Genomic DNA, 23,640 nt, shown 5'->3' on the forward strand with positions numbered 1-23,640 from the left:
AGAGAAAAATGGCACAAGTCAATGTAGAAGAAGTCGCTCAAGGTGTTGAGCAATATAAGACAAAGCTAGCCAATTTATATGCTGAGGAGAGGGTTTACTTCCTACTAGGGTCCTCACATACTCAAACAGTAAACTCACATATATTCAAAGATACATATAGTTTCTACAGAGATGCAACCGTGCCAAAAACTAATGGCAATGAGCTCTTCTAGTATTTTTACAACAATAGGTTTGAAAATCCACCAATCTATAACCCTTGGAATAGAAACTTGGCTAAATTAATCATGCTAGAGGTCATAGTTGACATAGACTTGGTGAAGGCTCTGATAAAGTCCTACAATCTTATCACTCATGGATTCCATAGGAAGGATATGAGTTTGCTATGCACCTTGGACAAGGAGACCATTTTAGAAGTTTTCAACCTGGGAGAGACAATGACAAAGATCATTGAGCAAGAAAAAATGGATGAGACATTCAAGAATCAGAAGATTTTCTTCACTGGAAGGGTTATGCGAAGACATATCCCTAAGGCCAAAAAGGAGAAGGGTGAGCTCCCAAAGAAGGTAGGAGACTTCATGCCCCTGGAATTTTTCAACAAATACTTCAAGTAGATAAGGTGATTGGATTGGATGGCACAATGTCATAGACCTAGACATTCAAGATTTGCACCATAATGTAGGGTATGATTTTGTGACCCATATTATAAATGTGATGCACAATGAGATCACTGTTGCTCAAAGGGGAGAGATGGGGAATTTCAAATTCCATCATTACTCATTGTTGATGCATCTCATTCTCTTTAAGAATATAGGGCACATCAGTTCTGATTTCATTGAAGGGACAAAGGAGAATGAAGAAAGCTTGTCGGTGTAACTATGGACCAAATTTTGGCAAAGGTTTTATCCCTATTCCAATGCTATTACTTTTTATAATGATTTTTTTTTTCCAATTTCCAACATGCTAGATGATATAACAAAGAGGGTTCCAAGGGGTGTTAAGATGTTGATTAGACCCTCTGCATGCCCTAATGGGGATAGGAGGTTAGGCCATGATTCACCACTTGATGAACACTGCTTCACTCATGGGGAAGAGTAAAATGGATATGCTTGAAGAACAGTTGTAACAAACTTATAGCATATCCAATGAGACAAGGAAGAAGTACGAGGAGGAACTAAAGAAAACCTATGTACTGGAGCAGAGAGTGGCTACCCTCGAGAATGAGGTAAGAACTTTGAAGAATGCAACTAGACCTATTAATAACAAAGGTCAAAGATCAAGAGACCTAAACAAATGTTGATTCAGCAGATATAAGTATGGACCAGGATGGAGGTGGATGAGCTAGAAGCAGGAAAAGAAACACAAATCAGAACAATGGAGAGCATGCTCTCACACAAAATAAGTCTTCTCAAATAGGCTTCTCAAAGTATTCGCAGTAGCTACATCACATTGCAGGGAGCAGAGTACCAGTGTACAGAGGCATTATCCATTCTTTCTCCCTTGTTCACTAAGTGGGGTCCTTATATTTCCTTTTTTGACAGATTGGTCTCAATTTTGCCCCAAAAGAAAGAACTGCCCAAAGAAACCATCATTTCCACAAGGAAAATGGTAAACAAGGTTAAAGAATTAAATGCATTCTTTTCTGGTAAGTTTCAGATAATAAGCAATAAAATGAAGATCATTGCCAATGGTACACTTGGTTTCATCTAGTACATAGTTGATGATGATAATAAGCTGAGGGAATGGCAAGAGTGGGCAGATTCTTTTGATAATATTTTGAACCACAAAAGGTTTTTTGCCTACAGCAATAGAGAAACTAACATAGCAACAATTTTTGATATTGTTGATTTTCTATACAAGCTGGAGGCAGATATGAATAAGACACTTGCAAAGTTTAGAGCTTTAACTAATGCAAAATGGAATAAATGCCTAAATGAAGTGAATACAGTTAGTGGAGCCACCTGGCCAGATGAGGAATCAGATATTACTATCTGGGAGGTGATAGCTGACATAAAGGCGAGACTGAACGAGCAAGGAAAAGTCAAAGAACATAAAGAAGGAGGACAACTATCTGATACAGACACCTTATCTTTGTGGTTCACCTACTGTGGGTGTGCTTTCACTACAAATTACAAAGTTGATCCTAAACATCCATACTGGCAGCTGTTCAAATTTTGGCTATCTCCAACATTCTTTTTGTAATTGTTTTGTATGATATGAAAAAGTTGTTGTATCTTGATTTTGAACATGTGTCCTCCCATCTGAAGCTTGTTGCAATCCTTATTCTATAAAAGGATTTCCATGATGTGGAGTGAAGGCCGGAGAATTTTAGTCTGACCAGTGTCTTGTTCATTTTCTGAGTCGGTCCATATATTGTATAATTGAGTTCCAAGGATATAATGAGAAAAGCTAACAGTTGTTGGTCTAGTTGAGTATTCTTCTAATAGGAATTGGCATTTGATTGTATACATTTCAAAGAAATCAATACAAAATGCAGAAAGTTAGCTGTTCATTCTAGATCTTGTCTCTTCTTCAACTTCCATTTTATTTTCTGAGATTTAATAAGCAAAGTTCATTAAATTTCAGTTGTAATTCATTTTGAATTATATTCCAATTTACTTTTGCAAATAATCTAATGGGTTATGTTAAATGCTTAATGTAAATTGGAAGAATTCTATGGTTTTCATTGAAGATTTTGATAAGTATGAGATCTGGAAATGAATGTTGATAATCTTCTCACAAAGTCTTAAGATAGATCTAGAAGTAGATGTCTGACTCCTGTGAGTTAATAGCCCAACAGATAAGGCACTGGTCATCCTTTGAGGTTGATCTAGTTGGAATATATTATATGGTGTAAAAATTCATATAGATCAATCATTTTAATATTCTGTTGTTGAAGTTTTAAAATGTCAGCCTGTGCTTGATTCATGGAGTCTTTAAGATTTGATAAAATAGTCATTTATCATCTCTTTTGCTGTCCTAGAGTTAGAAGAATTTAAGGCTAAAAATCATCTGCTATAAGGGAATTCTTAGTGAGAAGTCAGTGCTTTAAAGAGTCAAAGAATAAATTCACAGGTATACCCGCCTGAATCCTGCAAAATTCAAAGTGGAGAAGATATCAGAGTCTTGTCAGTTGGTCCTTTTAATTTGCATTTCAGAATACCCAACATGGTCTTTAGCTAATACCTAGGTGTTCTCATCTATTATGAGGTTGTTAAAATTCTGTCAAATCAGAAGCCAACACAATATTCATAAGAATGCTGCCTCATTATGTTTACAGTTTGATAAGCCAGGCATTGGGACCTATCAGTTAAATTTTAATTGGTTTCATATTTGGCACTTGTAGAACGTCTTGGATTATACAAGCTAGTTACAAAGCCAAAATTATCACAGTTTGGGCATAATTTAAGTGAAAATCTGCAATATAGTAGCATAGCTAACAAAAGATAGAGTGGCTTATTCTTTACAAGATGCACCTTTTTCTCTGTACCAACTCATACTCAAATATTATTTATTATTAGTAACACGCTCCACCCTGATTAGATGCTCTACATCCATTGTATAAATGCATTATATTAAGTGTTCATTTGTTTGGTTGATCTATGACTGGGAGCATATTCCTCGTAGTCTACTAGCAATTTCTCTTGCCAAAATCCTGGAAACAACCTTCATTACATGACTAAATCATCAACAATGGATAATATCACAATGTTTTACTGTTCAATCATACTAGCATCACAAATTAAAGAATGTAACAAAGCCAAAGGAAGAAGGGAGAAGCACAACACACTGAAACAACAAGCTACAACTGAGGAAACCCTGAAACAGGGAGAAAAAGCACAGAAGAGCGTGTAATAACTCCAAAGTCTAGTCCAGTTCTTGCAAAAGTCTGTTGCAGACCTTTAAAATCTGCCTAAGTTCTGTCAGATGAACCCGACACAAATTTTGCCATTTTTATGGTAAATTTGCAAATCTGCGGCACAAACCAGGCTGAATTTGGCAAAAATAAGTGAAATTTTTTTACTTTTCTAAAGTTGTTTTTTGGTCTATTTCAGTCAATCCAACCCTCCAAACCTTAAATAGACCACTAAAAAGGCCAAAAAGGTAAAACATGTGTCATTTGGAATAAAATATTAATATATGTGGTGATCTATTTTGCTATGTTGCTTTACTATCAGCATAGTGGTCTATGAGCTTATTTGCTGCTGCATATGCATGTACATATACAAAAAAAAACATGGTTTTTGCATGGAGGAACCCAAAATGAATTCAAACCCACCCCAAAAATAATTCCTACAAATTTCAAACCCAAATCTTGAACCCGTATCTGAACCCAAATCTTGAACCCGCAACTTGGGAAAAATTTGATAAGAGGCCAAAGCCAAGAGAGTTTTGATTACTAATAATATATTAGAAAATATTAAATATCTAAAATCTATTAGATGCCCTTAAAGAAAATAAAACCATACTATAGTGAAGAAATAGAGCATCCAAAAGCAGTCTCAATTCATATTATTTGACATGAAGAGAAGGAGAAAAAGCAAAAACCTAAGCTAAAATTTAAAGCCTGCAGCCTTAGTAAGACTGCTACAACTTGAAACAAGAGTTTAAATCAAAACGTATCTAGCAAAAACATTCTTATCTTTTTTCTCTATCATTCCTCAAAATCCTGCAACTTGACTAGGTTTCAGTTCTGCTTTTCTATCTCCATGGTTACAGAAATTCTCGTCTCCTAGTATGCTAGAGCCAACTTTCTCTACCTCTGTTACATCCTGGTCCTTGTCCTCTGGAGAATCCTCACTCCCCAACCGGTCAAGGTTTTCAGCATACTTTAATTTAAGCACCCAGTCATCATTTTCATTGACTCTTTTCAAAATAAAATATACCTCTTTTCATCACAGAATTATAATCCTTCGTTAATGCCCAAGACCCTTTTGAAAAACTTCAAACTTATTTTCATCACATTCAACCTCAAATCTTTAAACTCCTATTACCAGCCTATGAGAACAAAAAGTCTTCTGGTTGGTCCTCCATACGAACTTCTTCATGATCTCTGCCTCAATCCCGGAAAGCTCTCACCTGCCTTCATAATAATTGCATAATCAAAAGGAAATGATATCATGAGATCCTTATCAACCTTTACAATGGCTCCATGAAGCCCCCGAAGATATTTTCCTTTGAAGAGTCTTGTGAAAATCTCTTCAGCCATCATTTTAGTTTCAACTGCCACCAAGATAGATGATAAAAAACCAGAGCAAGTGCCCAAGTCCACTCTCAAGCAATGATTTGTGTTGATGAAATTGAATCCATTGATTCTCACGATAGCATGAATGATTACATGATGCCTGTAATGAGAAACTTCCTTGATCCTTTGAACTGTAATAGGTGTCAAACACCGTTTGCCAGTTAGAAAACTCAGCTTAGTAGAGGTGTCTATTTGAGAATGATTATCTCCCAATTCTATGACTCCAAACATCTCTTCACCTACAAGAAAAGAATGTTGCATCAAAATGCCCTCAAGAACATTGGCTTTCCCTATGTAATAACTCTTCTTTCCTATGCAATCATTGCTTCCAAGATTTTGCTAGATTTTATGGAATTTGAAAACCTTGCACCTACTTGTGTATTACTTGTGCCTACTTTCATCCTTACACTGACGAACTCATTCCTATCTTTGACATGCTTCAATCAATGCTTTGAGTAAAAGATCCGCCACTTTTTCTTATATATTTTATCAATTCAACTTTCCCTATTTTGGCAATTCCTCCAAATTTCATTAAGCTGCTAACTCCTTAGCTTGATCATATAAGACACATAGTTATTCCGGCAAAAACAATAAAGTGTTCTACTTGTTTCATCTATTAAAAATTTTGAATTTCCCTCGCATATTGTCCTTTAATTGCAGCTTGTCATTTCAAATTGTATTAATTTGATGTAATTCTAGTTTTATTTATTACCAAAAATGGCAAATCAACATTTGGACATGGAATTCAATTGCAAGAACCCCTCCGATAATTTGACAAACTTAAAAACTCTACATTGTTTGAGTTTGTAAGATATTTAACTACGATGATCATGACAAAGATAATGTCAATGGTCTTGTCTTGTCATTCCTCCACTATGCCTCTCTTTGACCGAATTCTCTCTCATGGAACTTGTTCAAATGCAAAATTGGCTTCTCCTAAACAACATGCCATCTTAGATCGTAAAATTCACTTGTCATGTCTAAGATAAGAGGTTCCTTGCAAGCTTTCCAAGCCTCTGCAAAATCAAGATCATTATGATACAGGGTCGAGTTCATTGAAGCCAACCACTTCAACGTGCATTTCTGTTAGCATTGTTTGCCTCCTAATTTAATCATCTACCACTTTGTTTGAGCTCCCACATCTATGCTTAAAAACAAAGGTATGGCTTTGTACAAACTCTACCAATTCTAGATGCCTCTAGTTCAACTTACCTTTTATATTCAACTATTGCAATGCTTGATGATCAATATGCAAAACAAATTTTTTCAGCAAAAGATAATGCCTCCATTTCTCCAATACTTGAACTATCGCATAGAATTCCTAATCATAAATAGTATAAATTATCTTTGCATCATTTAACTTCTCACTCAAGTATGCAGTAGGCTTATCTTCTTGGCTTAGAACAACCCCAATGGCATTTCCATTGGCATCACAATCCACCCAAAACACCTTATTGAAATGGGGTGGCTTAAACCAAGTTGCTCTATCACCTTTTTCATCTACATGTCAAAACTCCTTGTTGCTCTTGGGGTCCATTTGAATTCCTTTTGGTCCCCTCCCATTATCTCAGTTAATGGTGCACAAATACTACTAAATTTTCTAATGAGCTTCCTATAAAAACTAGCGAAACCATAGAAAGACTTCACCTCAATAACAGTCCTTGAGGGAGGCCATTCTAGAAGCAACTTCACTTTCTCTAGGTCCATTTTAAGACTGTCTAGTGAGACAACAAACCCCAAGTACACTAATTATCTTTCAACAAAATTACACTTCTCCAAACTAATTAACAATTTCTCCCTTCTTAACTTCTCAAAAACTCTACAAGTATGCATTAAATACTTACGTAGGGTCTTACTAAAAATCAAAATATCATCTATAAAAATGATAAAGAAACTTGTCAAGAAATTCTTTTAATATTTTGTTCATGAATCGCATGAATGAACTCAATGCATCGGTTAGCCCAAAAGGCATGACTAACCACTCATCCAAGCCTTCATTGGTCTTGATAGCAGACTTCCATACATCACCCTCTCTAATCTGAATGTGGTGATATCAGCTCTTGAGATCTATCTTTGTGAAACACAACTCCACTCAAGCAGTCCATAAGGTCATCCATCCTTGGCAAGGGAGATCTATATTTGATTGTTATCTAGTTTATGATCTTAAGAGTATGTACACATCCTCTACTCCCCATCATTCTTTGGTGCTAGTATTATAGGTTCTACGAATGGAATCAAGCTCTCTCAAATCAATCCTTTTCTCAACAATTCTTTAACTCATCTATTCACTCCTCATTCTTTGCAAGGGTCATCCTATGAGCTACCTAATTTGGCAAACTAGTTCCAAGGATTAAGTTAATCTAATAAATGGACTTTCTTACAAATAAGTACATTTAACAAACCTAAAACTTCTAGCACTACCTCCTATCTTCTTTATCCAATCTAGGGATTTAAGCATAACACATGTATTTAAGTTTCATGCCTTTCCTTTTCATTCACCTTCATTAGGCATTTCAGCTTATGGCGAGCTCCATCCTTTGTCAAGGGATAGATGTTTGAATGGCCATCATGTATAGCATGCCTATTGAACTGTCATGGCCTGCCTAACAACATATGGCATGCATCAGTGAGCATGATCTCATAGAGTACCTCTTCTAACACCAAATCATTAGTGCTTTTATTATCAATAATCACATCACGACACTTATCATCACACTTACATCTAGTGCAAAATGGTCTCTTCCTCTATTATGATTCCTTCACCTTATTTAACAGGGTTCTTGAGGAAACAAGGGTTTCTCCCCTCACAACATCATCAAAGTGCTCTAACTAAGCTTGATGTCCTTCACCACATTGGAAACAAGTTCCTCTAAAGCCACCTCTCATAGATCCTTGTTCAAATCTTCCTCTTCCTCTCTTTGTTCTTTATTATTCTTACCACAAGGGAGGTTGAAACTATTGTTGCTTTGCTTTCAGCTAGTACCCACATCTTCAGTTTTCTTTGGGTCCTCATTTCAATTCCCAAACGATATTCCACCACCCTTTCCTCCTTTACTTCTCTCTTGCTTAAATTCTCTTCCACCTTTAAAACAAACTAATACGTGTCTTCAATATTTGTCATTTTGACCAGGCTTAGCTACTCTTGAACACTCATCTTTAACTCATTAAGGAAAAAAAGCAATGTTTTCCTTGTTAGCCTTTGCATGGCCTAATCTAATTATCATTTTATAAAAATCCTCAGTATAACTTGCTCCCTTATCTCAACCTTTAGCAAGTCCAACTAGTAGCCATTGGAATGAATTGTTTCTTTTGCTTCTCGACTATCCCTCCCACCCAGTAAACTTCCCCTTTCTTCTCCTATTTCTTTCTAGTTGGACCTTCTTTGACCAAATATTGGTATGACCCTTCAACTTTGTCTTTGCAAATTTTACTCAGCCTACATCCTCTTATCTCCTCATACTTAAAATATCCATCCATGTCATTTCTAATTTCCATAGAAATAAGAAACCTCAATCCTAGGTCTCTTCCCAAACTTTGAGATGTCCCTTAACAATCACACTTGGTTTTGATCACCTTCTTCTCTTTCATCCTCAAATGGATCATCAATCTCTTCTTCATCTTCACTTTCTTCCATCTAATCCATATTGAACTCTTTTCTAAGGTCCTCTTGCAGTGTGTTTACTTTTCTCTAGAGGGACCTAAACCCCTTGTCTACCAAAGAATCCATTTCACCATGCACATCATGCATCACTATTGGAAACATCTTGACCCCAAGCCCACAACCACAAGTCCTAGTGCAACTGCCTCACAATCGTCGATCTATCCACAGACTCGGGACAACCACTTTGATACTGCTTAATGAGGTTAGACAACCCAAGACAAGGTAGGACACAATCAAAAGGAACAAACAGACACTTTCTCTATTATCTAATTGAAAAAATTTCCTATTACAATATGAATACAATCAAAATATAGGACATAATCAAAAGGCAAAACATAATGCTTTCTCTATTATCTGATTGAAAGAAATTCCTATTACGATATGATTACAATCAAGAAACACCATACATTCCTCACTAGTTTTTAGACTACAATTTATACAAGCTCTAGAAACCCTTTCCCCATCATCCAACCTATTGTCCCTACAAATCGCCCTACACCCTAAATATGGGCTCCAAAATAAGTAAAATTTAAATTTTGAAAATTTGGCAATTGGTTGCTGAAACAAGAAATTTGAAAGTCAAATCTAAGCTAGCTTCAAAAATGGGAAAGTTCCTAAAAAAGTTGTCCAACTTTCAAGAGGCATAGCTTTTGATTTGGGTGATTGATTGGCGCTTTATTTGAAGCCTCAAAAAGCTCCCTAAGCAAACTATACTCCTGTGAATAAGCCCCAAGCATTCCCCCTATTTTTTAGGCCCTACAAGATCGTCTAATACCTCAAGCTAGACTCTAAAGAGATTTAGACAAGTTTTCAAAAAATTGAAACCTTACTAATTTTTAAATAGAGAATACTTTTGACCATATTCTTTCACTATAGTGTTCAATTTCCCATTTTGAAGCTCCTGATAAATTAAAACTTACTAAAAATTTGCCCAAATGGAATATGGTCAAAAGTATTTGATGGAATTTGATGTTTTTGATATTCTTTCACATTGGAATTCTATAGCTGGAATTTCTAATTTGCCCAAATGGGTATCCATAAATACAAAAACATCAAAAAAAAAAACTATTAGTGAAGAAATAGAAGAAATAGTTTTTGGGTGATGTAGAATTGTCCTTACACTGTTGGATGTTCTTGCATCACTTAAGTTGTAAAATAATCCTCCTTTGTATTTCATTAAGGCCCTATGTTGCATAACATCTTCCAAAAATGACAACACTCTATTACAAAATTCACCAATTAAAGCTTAGCACTTGTCCTTGCATTTGCTTTGAAAATCATCATTCCATTACCCTTTCATTCTCATAATAAATCAGGTCAATGTGCTTATGAACAAGGCCCTTGTAATCTACCCACATAGAGATTGGTGACACTTTCCAGACTACGAAAGAGTGCAAAATTATTGTAGCAAGTGAGAGCATACCCTGACAACTTCATTCTAACAAAGCAACCTGCTGATTGAAGGCATTTTCTGAAGATTGAAATAAACCTCCATTTGTAACCCCATTATTGGTCAAGCATCTTTGCACTAATGTCACCATTGCAGTTATTCTTGATTTAGGATTAAAGAACCTCCGAAATGACAACTCTCCTTGCTCTCAATCAAAACTCTCAACATTCACCTTCTTCTAAAAGCTCTTCTGGGGCAGCTCTCATTCTTCTTATCAACACGAGTATCATGCTCTCAAGTTCATCAAGCTTCTATTCAACATTGCTAATCCTTGCTAAACTGCTTGCAACCTATCCTCAAGAATTTTCTTGTTCAGAGTTCAGGCTCAAAAGACAATCAATCATCACTCCCTCTCATTCTAATAAAGACCATAGACCAAAAAATCAACAAACAACTGATAAATTCCCCACAAGCTACATAACCTGCTCTCATAATGATTTGATTTGATAATCAAGAAGATATTCCTACCAAAGGTTCAGTAGCAATAGATAATCTCACAAAAATCTAAGAATAAGCTTCAAAATATAGACTAAACAACCAACAATAGAAATGTAATTTTTGTAAATCCCAATATAGAAGCTCTTCTTACCGTGTACAACATTATTTTCTAGCCATGGGGGCAAAGGGCTCAATATGTGTGAGGGCTTAGAGATAGAAAAGAAGGGAATGTCAACTTCTCAAATAGCCACCATGTTAAAAGAACAAGAAGTTAATAGGTTAGTTTCAAGGAAGAAACAAGAAAAATTGAAAAACAAAGCACCAACACCACTCCCTCAAACAACCACTAGACATCATCCCTTCTTACCTATGGCTTCTAAGGATGAAGAAGATGTAGAAGCACCCAAAACCACCACCTACAAGAGAGGTCCATTAGATAGGTCATTTTAAAACAGATTAAGAGAAATTGTTGATATAAAGGTTAGATATTGCCTCTTTGTCAATGGTCTTCCATTCAATCTAGTTAGATCACCTTATTGGAGAGAGATGGTGCAAGCAATAAATCAAGTGCCTAATGGTTACCAAGGTCCTAGACATGAAAAGGTGAGGACCGCCTTACTACATAATGAGAGAAAAAATATAGACAATCTCCTCAAACCAATAAGTGGTTCTTGGATCCAAATGGGGGTGACTTGCCTCTAATGGATGGAAAGATTGCAAAAAGCATCCATTAATAAATGTGATTATTGTCTTCCTCAAGGAGACAATGTTTGAAGCTAGTTGATTGTGAAAGGGAGGTAGAAGATGATGAATTTATTGCCCGTATTCTCATTGAATCCATAGAGCACGTGGGTGTTGATAATGTTGTCCATGTGGTAACAAACAATGCAAAAGTTTGTAGGGTTGCAAGTGCATTGGTAGAAGCATGGTATGATCACATCTTTTGGACATCATGAACCATCCACTCCTTGAATTAGGTGATGAAAGCAATTGGCACCCACATTGAATGGGTGCCAAAAAGTATATTGGGAGGAGGAGATCCAAATGTTTATGGCAAACCACCATATGTCACAAAGCAATTTTCAAACTTTCTCTAATTTGGAATCATAAGGTAAATTTTGAACTTTGATTTAAATTTTTTCATTTTCATTTATCATTTTGTGTCATACTTTTTGTAATTATATAAAATGTTTTTTGAGTTGTTTACATATTTAAAATGCATCATTAACTGACAATTAACATGTTATTAGGTCGTTGGAACTCGGTTTGCTTCACACACAATCGTCCTTAGACGACTTGTGAGGGTGAAAGATGCATTGTCCCAAATGGTCATTAGCAACCAATGGGATGTTTGCAAACAATCGAAAACAAGAAGGGCACAAAAGGTAAAGGCAGTAATCTTGGTTGATGATTGATGGGTTTAGGTGGGTTTGTATTAGAATTCACTTAGCCCATCATGTCTACGCTTCAGTTTGCCGAAAGTAATGAGCCTTGTGTAGGGAAAATCTATGATGACATGGACTATGCTAGAGAGAGTGAAATTAGTAAGTTTAATACAATCCTCTATCCTTGTCATTCATAAGCGACAGCGTGATCCTAAGGATATCTTGTACAAAAAGGTGGACTCAATTCTTCTTCATCATTGGAAAAAAATGACTACACCTTTACACCTCTTGGGATATGCACTATCTCCTAGCTATTATAGCATTAAGATACTTGCAATTCCTAGTAGAGTGTGATCATACAAAGATCCTAAGGTTGCTAGTGGGTATAAGAAGGCATTCTATAGACTTTTTAGTGATCCTGGCATGGCATCAAATGTTAGGAGAGAGTTTGTGGAGTTTGTCTCGAAAAAACATGCAAACCTCGATGCAGTTTATGACCAAAGTACAATAGATGGCATTAGATGGTATTATATGTACCTCCAACCTCTTGTCATTAAGATCCTATTATAAATAAGTTTTTAAGTAGTTTTTTCTTTTTCCTATGGCTCCTTTAGAATTTACTCTCCTAAATTTCTATTGCATTTCTATAAAAAAATTAATTTTGGTGGTTATCTCTCTAGGTTGTGAGCTCTTCTGCTGCTGAGTGGAATTTGAATACATACTCCTTTATCCAATTAGCAAAGAGTAACCAGTTGGGTTCCAAGAAAGCAGAGGACTTGGTATATATTCACAACAACTAGCACCTCTTGCCACGCAAGGATCCAGAATACAAGAAAGGTCAAAGAAGTTGTGGGATGTAGCATCCGCGTCTATTGACTTGGATATGACCATCCAGGATCTAGCTAGAGCTACCTTGCTAGATGTTGATAATGATGTTGATGACATAGCACAATCTGGGGCTAGTGGAACCGGTTTGGGTTCCAATGATGAGGATCTTGATTAAATTACAGTCGGGGATGAAGCCACTAATCCCTTGTTTTTTAATGATCCATTTGACCCTTGAAGGGCATTGATGCCATGATAAACTATTAAACACTTGTCATTATGATTTTCATTTATCCTTATGTTTCAAAGTTTATTATTTGATTAACTAGTCTGTCTTGAAATTTCATTTTGCAATTTAGTAACGCAATGTATGATTTTCTTTAAAACCATGAACATAAATTAATGAGCAAGTGTTTAATGTTTATCTTTGACATTTAGCATTGATCAATGAACAAGCAACATATATTCATACTATGAAATGGCTTAGTTTTGCAATTATGTATGTTTCTCTTAATGATATATATATATATATATATATATATATAGAGAGAGAGAGAGAGAGATATCTCAATCATGAACACCCCCCCCCCCCCCAACAAACTCAAATGGGAAAAAAAACCCGAGCCCACGAACCTGAAACTGAATCAGTCCCCAAACCCTAACCGGCAACTTAGTGGTAAACCCTTTGTATTCTAATTATTGTCTGCGGTGATGGACAGCCTTTTATGCACTTACCTAGGATGACAATTGTTCATCACAATATTCCTATACTTTGCCAAGGTTAAAAACATGTTTGACACGGGAAACCAACAAACTCGCCAAAATCTGTTTTCTTGTGGATTTAAACAGTACACCTTTATCTCAATTGCTCCTAAAAATCGTCATAAAATGGCGAGTTTTGCAAGCGGGTATATTATATGGGGCATTATCTGGTCATGTTTTGTGAGAAGATATTGACCATTCACAATACTTTATTATCTTACAGATTGATGTTTCCACAAAAGTGCTATGGCAGTTACAGAGGAAGAACACATGTGGGTAATATCAAAGAAAAAATAAGATTCTAATTGGAAGTGTCCATCAGAACCTCTGATAACTTAAGAGGTACAAAAATGGTTTAAAAGGGAAGTCAGAGACTCTACAAACTTTACCAGCGAAATCACATTGACATAGACTGTTGTGCAGATGTCATTTCAATTAAAGGTCCAATGAGATAACATGAAGAGTTTCATGGCTAAAGAATGGTTTTCATACAAAAAAATGATAAATCATAAAAAGAAACTGAGGAAAAAAAAATTGAGGCCTTGTGCTTCTAGCCTCCAATGAGGCCTAACAACAAGCAGATACATCAGAAAGGAGAACAAAGTATAATGCCCAAATTTTATAAATGACAAAATGCAAAAACAAGGCCAAAAACAAAATTCACATAAAATAATTGCATCACATATAGTGAGAAATGCATGCTAACACATTAATGTTATAATCACACAGCACTACATGCAAACATCATACATTTGCAAAAGGTAATGCCATCTCAATCTACAAAGAGGTGGCAGGTATCTCAATGTGGCTGAACCACAAACAAGCAAGGTATAACGAGGAGAAGCATAATTAAACCCATTTTATTTCCTTAGGCATTAGTTAGGCCAATTAAATTCACCAAGATAACCATTTCTCTTTCCTGAAGTAAAATGGACTGTATTAAAGTGACTAAACAATTAATTATCCTTGCCTCATTAATTAAAATTTAATACAAGAGATGGTTAGAGAATGTTCCCCGCATTCCTAAAATGACTCAACCATTGTCCATTCATTGATTATCCAAAATAACAATTTTTCGATTGGATCCCTACAAGCTAAAATGTAAGAATGTCCATGCTAAAACACTGTGTTAACATATCAGCTGGAAAATACAGCATTTCCAAGCACGAGTCATAATGGCATCAAGTACAGGTCCAGATTACCTGTGAACTCAGGTTGGGTTTTCAGATTTGTGCAGAAATGGTGTAAGGCAAGTCCAATTTCTTCTAGAGTGGACAATTTTAAATTAGTTCCTTGATTATCCAAAGGACAATTTTTCGATTGGGACCCTACAAACTAGAATGTAAGAATGTCCATGTTAAAACACTGTATTAACATATCAGCTGGAAAATATAGCATTTCCAAGCACGAGTACAGGTCCAAATTACCTGTGAACTCTGTTGGTTTTTCAGATTTGTGCAGAAATGGTGTAAGGCAAGTCCAATTTCTTCTAGAGTGGACAACTTTAAATTAATTCCAATGTCATGCAAATTTTCCTATACATTTTTTTCTAAATAAAGTCATATCCTATTTCAGAATTCCAAAAGATTATTTGATATGAAAACACCTGAACCTGAAGTGTGAGTTGTTTGGATTATTTGGTCATCCCTTAACCAAGTTTGAAAATTTAGTTTGGATGATATATCAACAATAAGAGGATATTCAGGCAACCTCATCTTGGGAACTGTGCTTAACAAGTTGTTCCAAAATCAGTTCTTTTTGCAACTAGTTCATGTTTGAATGTTTACTCTTACAAATCATTTTTGTTATTTATTTCTTAAAGACTGCTATCTCAACCTTAATCTCTAAAATTGGATCTCTAACCAAGCTTTAATCTCCTTCAGTTCCTCACAAATTCTTAAGAATGAATACTGCAGAACATAGCAATTCAAAATGGTATGAAAAAAAATTGAAGGTAAAGATTTAGAACATAAATGCCTATAATTGTAATACAATATTATGACCAGAAATAAATAATAGTTCTTGTACAAATAACAAAAGAATCCACATGAAGTATTAGCTCTCTAGTATACAGGTGCTAACATAAATGCCTATAATTGTAATACAATATTATGACCAGAAATAAATAATAGTTCTTGTACAAATAACAAAAGAATCCACATGAAGTATTAGCTCTCTAGTATACAGGTGCTACAATATAAACAAATACTTGTGTCATCTTAACTACGCAATCAAAGATTTGGAATAATACCAATAGAGCAAATCAATTTGCTTAGATTCCCTGTGCAATGCAATCATTACTCTCAACATATACAAACTGTAAGGCAGAAAACTATTTCAAGATAAGCATACTGACCAGGTACACATCCATAATGGATCGATTCTGTAATGCGTGCGCTATTAACTTGAGAACCACCAGGACATATACAAAATTTAGTCCTGTAGAATTGCTTCTGATAAACAAGCTCTCCAATGGCCCTACTAATGCGATTGTTGCTTATAGCAAGTTCAGTATCATTCTCCCATAAGTGTGCTAGAATGACTCTTATTCTAGAGTTTCGATGACCAGCCCAGAAGCCAAGGATTGTCCTGAAAATGGGACAGATTATGTCAACAGCATGCATCTAATAATTTATGAGAAGCAGCAGCAAAAAATTCTTATAGATATGAGAAAATAAGCCATAAATGTTAACAGGAAAAAAAATTAGGAAGTAATAGCAACAATAAATGTTAACAAGTAAAATTCTTAAGAAGTAATTAGCAACCATCTAACTTTCTAGGCACCAACAAGGCTACAAGCACATCAAAGATTCACCTTCCCACATCTTACATGATTCTTGTTACATTTTAACCAGAACTAGAGATATGGCAGAACAAAAAAAGATGAAGACAAAAGGGTTGTCCTAGGAAAACTATTCACTTGAGGGTGAAAAACTTAGCCACACCAAAAAGCAATCCTTTATTAAAAAATAACAGAGTCTAAGTACAAAGCTCATAAACTCTTGAGTCCGTACAAAAGAATTAATGATGACAATACAAGCTCTATTTCCTGCAAACAATACTAATACTGAATATGAACAATACTAATCAGCAACGCTGAATGACTCGATACAGTCCTTCAGCAATAACCTGTCAAAACAATGACCTCCAAAATATCACTTAGTACCAGGAAGAACAATAATACTTCTCCACACAGAAGATTGGCTACAGAACGCCCAGCCTTCCATGATCAAAGAACAGATAGAGATCCAAAAGAAGCTGACCTAAACTGGTGACTCTTCAATAGACAACAATTACAACAGGCAAGGGCACATACACCAACAGTTACCAAAAGACACGCAGAAATAAGATTCTTTGAAGAGCAACAGCCACGCATGCCCCTGACTCTTTGATAACCATTGCAACACAAGAAGATAAATAATACGCGTCTACGAACTTGCCAAGTCCATACAAATCTTCATCATGAACAATCAGACTGATTCAAATACATCCAGTCAACAAGCATATGAAAGAGAATTGTGGACAATAAGGGAAGATGACCAGCATGGAACAGACGTCTTCAAGAGAATATCACACAAGGCATAAAGAATGGACAACCAGAGGCTGCCATAATCTCAGGAATAGAAAATTCCTCCCAAAGCTACACATTACCATACTTGTTTGTGGCACCCAAAACATCAAGAATTCTAATCACAATCCGCTGGATCAATAATTTATAAACTTCATTCCTTAACATTTCATGGAACTGACTCTCAATTTCAATAAGCCTACCCTTTCCTGTTCCAAAAAAGTGCAAAAAAGGACTCATGAAACCCTTTGTAAAAAGCTTAAATAGAACTGAGAATGATTTTTTGAAAGCAATATCATTGCCCGTTTCATGTCCAGCCTATACTGGTACCTTTGTACTTGAAAAAAAAAAGTAATCAACCATAAAAACAGCATGCAAAACCTCCAAAAATGTTTAATTTAAAAATCATTGAAGTACATGAATGACTACGTCGTCAAAAAGAAACAAGAGCTATAAATATGTGCACAAGACAAACAAATGCTTGATAGGAATGCAACGTGAAATGCAAAGCAGGGAAGCGTTTGAAAATCCTCCGGTGATTCAATCGCTCGTGTTTCCTTCACATGTGATTGGCATGTCACAAAAACAGACAAATTCCTGAATATTCATCGATTGAGTAAGTGGTAAAACTCAATTGAGTGCCTAGACAAAACATGGTATTTGTAGTATGTAAAGTCTCCCCTATCAGGATATACCTGTTTTTGCCCAAAAATAAAAATTACAACAAATACAACTTATTTACAAATAGAATACAGCAATAAAATTTCATAATTTAATGACAATTTAGAGAAAATTCTGATTAAGGTCTTATAAACAATTAATTAGCACAAAGAATCAATATCAAATGTGGCAGTGGTTGTAATAATTGTGGGTGAAGCTTTGTGGAATGCTTGCTACATGCATGATGGAGTTCTTTATAATACGTTCCTTACGAATGCTGTCCAAGTGTAGCATAAACTAATATGGGCCTCATCCTTGGCCCATCATCTTGTTGCTGATTCAAATGAAGCGGTGGTAAAAGCTATGTTGGACTCCATCCCTTTGGTTTCAGGCCACAGGTTTCTTGCCAGGATCTTTAATGTGGAGGCAGTCCAGCAGAAATCAAGCGAATAATCTGTGTAGGAATAGGTTCAAAAGGGGCACTTTATTTTACTTTGCTCGGTTTATTGGGAAGAATAAGAATCTCTTCTCTCTCCCACAAATAGAAAGGTTGCATGAGCCTAAGGAGGGGATGATGTATGTAATACATTAACTGTTGTGGCTTGGTTTTTGGATTTATATAACAGATGTTGCCCCCTTGGCATTACTTACTTTAAAAAAGAGGAATCTATGATCAATACAAATATATCTTTATTTAAAACAAAATTATCTTGAATTCATTCATATCTATTTCATAGCTTATCCCAAAGTTAATCATATTAGGAATCTGATGGAAACGCTTGATACGACACCAACAAACTGTCTTCCTCAATCAAGCCAAAGGGCACAGAATGAACCTCCAATCAATTAGCCTCTTTGCTCACAAGTATGGCAGAACTTCCAGTCCACCCATCTCAGGGTGGAAACTTGATGAGAGAAGACCAGTCTAGGATTGATTTCAAACATGGTTGCTGACAAAACTTACATAAAAAATTACTTTACCTATATTAGTTGACAGATTGGTGATTTCATCATAAAGTAAGAGTTGGAAGCTTCCTAACAGATTTATGTTGAGATAAATACAATAATACATGTATACTAATTATTTCCCTAAATATTATGGCCTAATGCTCTTAATGTCTTGCTCAGTTTATTTCTGAACTGTTCTCTAATTCAGACTTGATTATTGGATTTGTCACTTCAAGTTAATTTCTATTCCCAATAGATACCTTCCACAAATAAGTTCATCTCTCTCCTTTTAATATCTTTAAATGAGGGGAAAAATCACATCTTTTACAGTGTTGTGCCTTTATTTAATTTTATTATAATCTGTTTGCTGCCTTTAATCTTAGTCGGCACTTTTAACATCAAATTAGTCAGCCTCCTTTGAAATTATTTACTTTTAATCTAGTTGATCCTTTGCTAATTTTTTATTATTATTTTTTTCTTTGCCTAGGCATTAGAATTATTACTGTTCCGATTAAGGCAATGTTCTTTTAGGTGGGAACACAATCTGCCATTCCCAAGATTGTTTGCCATCAAGCAATTACAGCTTTAATTTGTCAACTGACTATTTTCCCAATATGATGATCCTGAATCAACCCTAGGAGATTTTTAATCCTTAAAACCTCCCTGTAATTGGCTTCTGGTACATTACTCCAATTCAATTTGGAGACTCTGCACCAGTGATATTTTCTTCAATGTCTTAGTTATGTCCAACACTTCAACAATGAATTCCTTGAAGAGTTGTTAAAGGTTGTGCCAACAAACCAATATAGACTTTAATATCAAATTTTTGATACCATTATCTTAAGTGTGAGGACCATTTATGGTCCAATATACTTATACCTTAGGTACTTGTATCTCCCAATAATCTTAATAAAGAAACTGAGAATTTGAAACTGGTACGATGCATAAGTTTACTCTCATCTTTAGAGGAGGGCAAAAAATTAACGATCCGAAACTCAATTCTCTTTTTGCATCCCTTGTGTTTGCAATGGACTGATGTAGTACCCAACATTTACACTATTTCTAAGCCAAAGAAATGGAGAACTTTTCCCATATCAAAATGAAGATCAAAAGCATGATAAACATATATGGTCTTGTTAAGGTATTAAAGATCATTTTCTACAAATGTAATAACATTGTCATTTTATTGGTGTGTTCCAAATGCAGATTTTGAAGACTTCTAAATATGAGAGGAGACATATCTCTACAGTTAATCATCATTAGATAATAATAATAATATATTAACAACAATATAAATAACCATATATACATATAATATATATATATATATATATATATATATATATATATATATATATATATATATAATGTAATATATATATAAGAATATTTGTCTAAATGATGATTTACCATCAACAATGTATCTCATGATAAAATCAAACCGACAGAAGCTATGTTCCCCGGGGACGCGTACCTGGCCTAAAACCCGACATTTCGGGGACGAGGGGACTAGTATAGGACGTCCCCCAGCCATCCCCAAAAACCCACAATTTGCAAGGGACATTTCCGAAACACAGGGACGAAGGGGGGAAAAAAGGGGGACGGCCCGCTGTACCCGGTACGAAAAGGGGACTTCTAGCCGTCCCCCAACTTAAAATTAAAAAATGTTTTAAAGCCTCCAACTTGGTCGGCTAGGTGGGTGGCACGCCTCCAAATGCCCTAAAAGGTTTATACTCCACACATTTAAGTTGTTTTAACTTTTGTTTGATTTTCATTTTGTGTTGCAGCTGGCTGGAGTCTTCATTTTGCAAGTAGAGGAGGTGATATTTTTGCTTCCAGGAGCTTGACCAAGGGTCTAATCTTCTATTTTGTGCACCAAGTAAGTATAAAACTCTGTATGCTTCCATCTATCATTTTTTAAATAGATTTGCAGCTTGCCAAGTCTGATTTTTTTATTATTTTTTCATTGTTTCAGCTCATATATCTATTGCATATTTAAACACAATGAGCAGCAATGGGAGTACGAGTAGTAGTAGTGAAGAAGAAAATGTAGTAGGGGTTGATGTTGCTAGTAGTGACACTAGGCAAAAACCCGATCCTGAAACTGATTTGTTTAATGCACAGGCAAAGGAAAAGTGTGAGGCATCCATTGGTAGATTCTTTGTTGCTAATTCCTCATTTGTACCCCCGAGTGAGCATAAGCTATGAACCACTATCCCAGATGAAGAGTACTCAAAAGTTGCTTTGTTATTTGAGGATATGAAGCGCACTTGGGTTAGGACGGGCTGCTCTATTGTGATGGAGGGGTGGAGCAATGTTAGACATCAATCACTCATCAATATCATTGTCACATCCTCTGCTGGCTCTTATTTTTTGAAAGCCATAGATTGCTCAAGAAAGAAGAAAGATGCAAAATTCCAGTTCACCATTTTGAGAGATGCCATAGAGGAGATTGGATCATCTAGTGTTGTACAGGTTATCACAGATTCTGCACCTGTGTGTAAATCAGCTAGTTTGATGATAGAGGGTGCTTATAAGCACATCTTTTGGACCCCTTGTTGTGTTCATTCCTTGAACAATGCATTGAAGGACATAGGGAAGATTGAATGGGTGAAACAGGCGGTGCTAGAAGCTAGAGAAGTGCAAATGTTTATTTGCAACCACCACACTTCACTTGCTCTATTCAGGTCCTTCTCTAAGAATTTCCTCAAACCAGCCGAGACAAGGTATGTCAATTTTAATTATAGTTTACTTTTAGTTTGTTTTAACTTTAAGTTATTTAAAAAAATTATTTATAAGTTTACTTACATGTGATGCTTTTAGTTTTAAATGTTAATAATTAATGTTTATGTTTAAATTTTTAATTATTAATATTTTAATTTATAATTGTTGCTATAGGTATTGCACATATTTCATCTTGATGGAGAGGCTGATTGAGGTGTATGAGGCCCTTCAATTGATGATAGTGAATCCAAAGTGGAGATGATGGTCTAATTCTAAGTCCTCTGAAGGAAAAGCGGTGAGGCAAAGGATCCTTGATGAGAGTTGGTGGTCCACAATGAAGTAAGTTGCTGATTTTTAAATTTACTATTAGTCTTTTGCTTGCTGATTTTCCTACTAATAGTCTTAAAATTCTAATTCTGATTTTTATTTTTGTTTGCATCTTGCAAATATATTTGCTCTGTCATAGCACCCATTGTAGATGTCATTGGATATGTTGATACTAATGCTCCTAGTTTGAGAGAGATCTATGAGACTATTGACAGCATGTTGGGTAAGATGAAGAGAATTGTTGCAGCAAAGGATCCTACATTGGGGTTTTATGAGGAGCATATTAGGCCTATTGTGGCACGGAGGTGGAACATGATGAATACCCCACTTCATATGGCAGCCTTTGTTCTAAATCCCAAATGGTATGCATAGTTGGGTGGAAGGGACCTCCCATGTGATGATCCTGAGGTTTTGGATGGCTTCACAACAACAATTGATAAGATGTATTCAGCTCAAGATGCCTCTACTCTTCGTGCAGAGTTCCTTGACTTCACCAACCTTCGTGGCCCAAACTTGGGTAAGCCACAAGCAAGGTTGGATAGAGTTGTTTTGGCACAGAAAGATCCTATTGGATAGTGGACCTGGCATGGGAGAGATACACCTGAGTTAAAAATACTTGCCAATCGCCTCCTTTCACAGGTTGCTAGTTCCTCAGTTGCAGAGGGGAATTGGTCCACATATTCATATATCCACTCTATCAAGAGGAATAGACTTACCTCTAAAAGAACGAAGAAGCTAGTGACAGTGCATCATGCTCTTCGACTTGTCGATCCTCTGACTCCAGAGTATAAGCAGACACCAGCTTTGCGATGAGATGTTGAGCCTAAGGATGTGGCCCAGATGGATGAGGATGACACAGCACCAGGATTGGTTAGGGTTCCATTAGATGAGACTACGCTTCCTGTGGAGGATGATAGTGAGGAGGACTCTAATTTTGATGCCATGGTAGTAGAGGCAGAATAAGAGCAACAATCTGCTTCATTTTTCTATGTTTTGCTTTTTATGTTGAACATGAACATGATTATGATACATTGATAATTTGATACTTATTACTTTATGGCAGCCCTCTAGCCTTTGGGCCTATAGCTTTGGGCATATTTTGATTTTGATTTTCAAATTTATCATGCTTATCATTATGACATTATGATATTGACAATTGTTAATGTTCATTGTTCAATGTTCACTGATATTGATATGCATTTTGACAATTGGGTACTAAAATTGGATATTATTTCCTAGATGGCATTCAAATGTTGTATGTTATGGTTCTATAATGTTTAAATGACATGCTTTGTGCTTAGTTTCATATGAATAACATGTATATTTGCAAATTCCAATGCATATTTTAAAATTTCCATATATATATATATAGCCGTCCCCGAAGTATGATTCAACAGAAAATATTAATATTAATCATATGATACTCATCATACTTATATTCCTTTGGTATGTGCACTGGCATCAAATCCTTGATGCCTACCAAAAGAATATGTTGTATCCTATTAGGATATGAGTTATTTGATTTCCGACACTCGGGGACAACAACTTAATATAGTCTATCAGATTACGAGAAATCACAATGTCATGGTCTTTATCATGACAAGTATCATGATCACTGGCACTTTGAGACAACAACTTAATAAAGTTTGA

At 35.6% G+C, this 23,640-nt stretch overlaps 1 protein-coding gene across 1 annotated transcript in view; it reads right to left on the minus strand.

Moving 5' to 3' along the window:
- LOC149551387 (Exostosin family protein) overlaps positions 1–23,640 on the minus strand; it is a 66,030-nt gene that overhangs the window by 13,920 nt on the left and 28,470 nt on the right. The window contains exon 4 of the mRNA XM_089786895.1: positions 16,120–16,352. Within this exon, the coding sequence (XP_089643021.1) occupies positions 16,120–16,352 (233 nt within the window). The remainder of the gene's footprint in view (positions 1–16,119; positions 16,353–23,640) is intronic.

This window comes from Cupressus sempervirens, chromosome 6, assembly GCF_028749045.1.
Source record: "Cupressus sempervirens isolate cs-2001-9-10 chromosome 6, ASM2874904v1, whole genome shotgun sequence".
In the NCBI taxonomy this organism is placed as follows: Eukaryota; Viridiplantae; Streptophyta; class Pinopsida; order Cupressales; family Cupressaceae; genus Cupressus; species Cupressus sempervirens.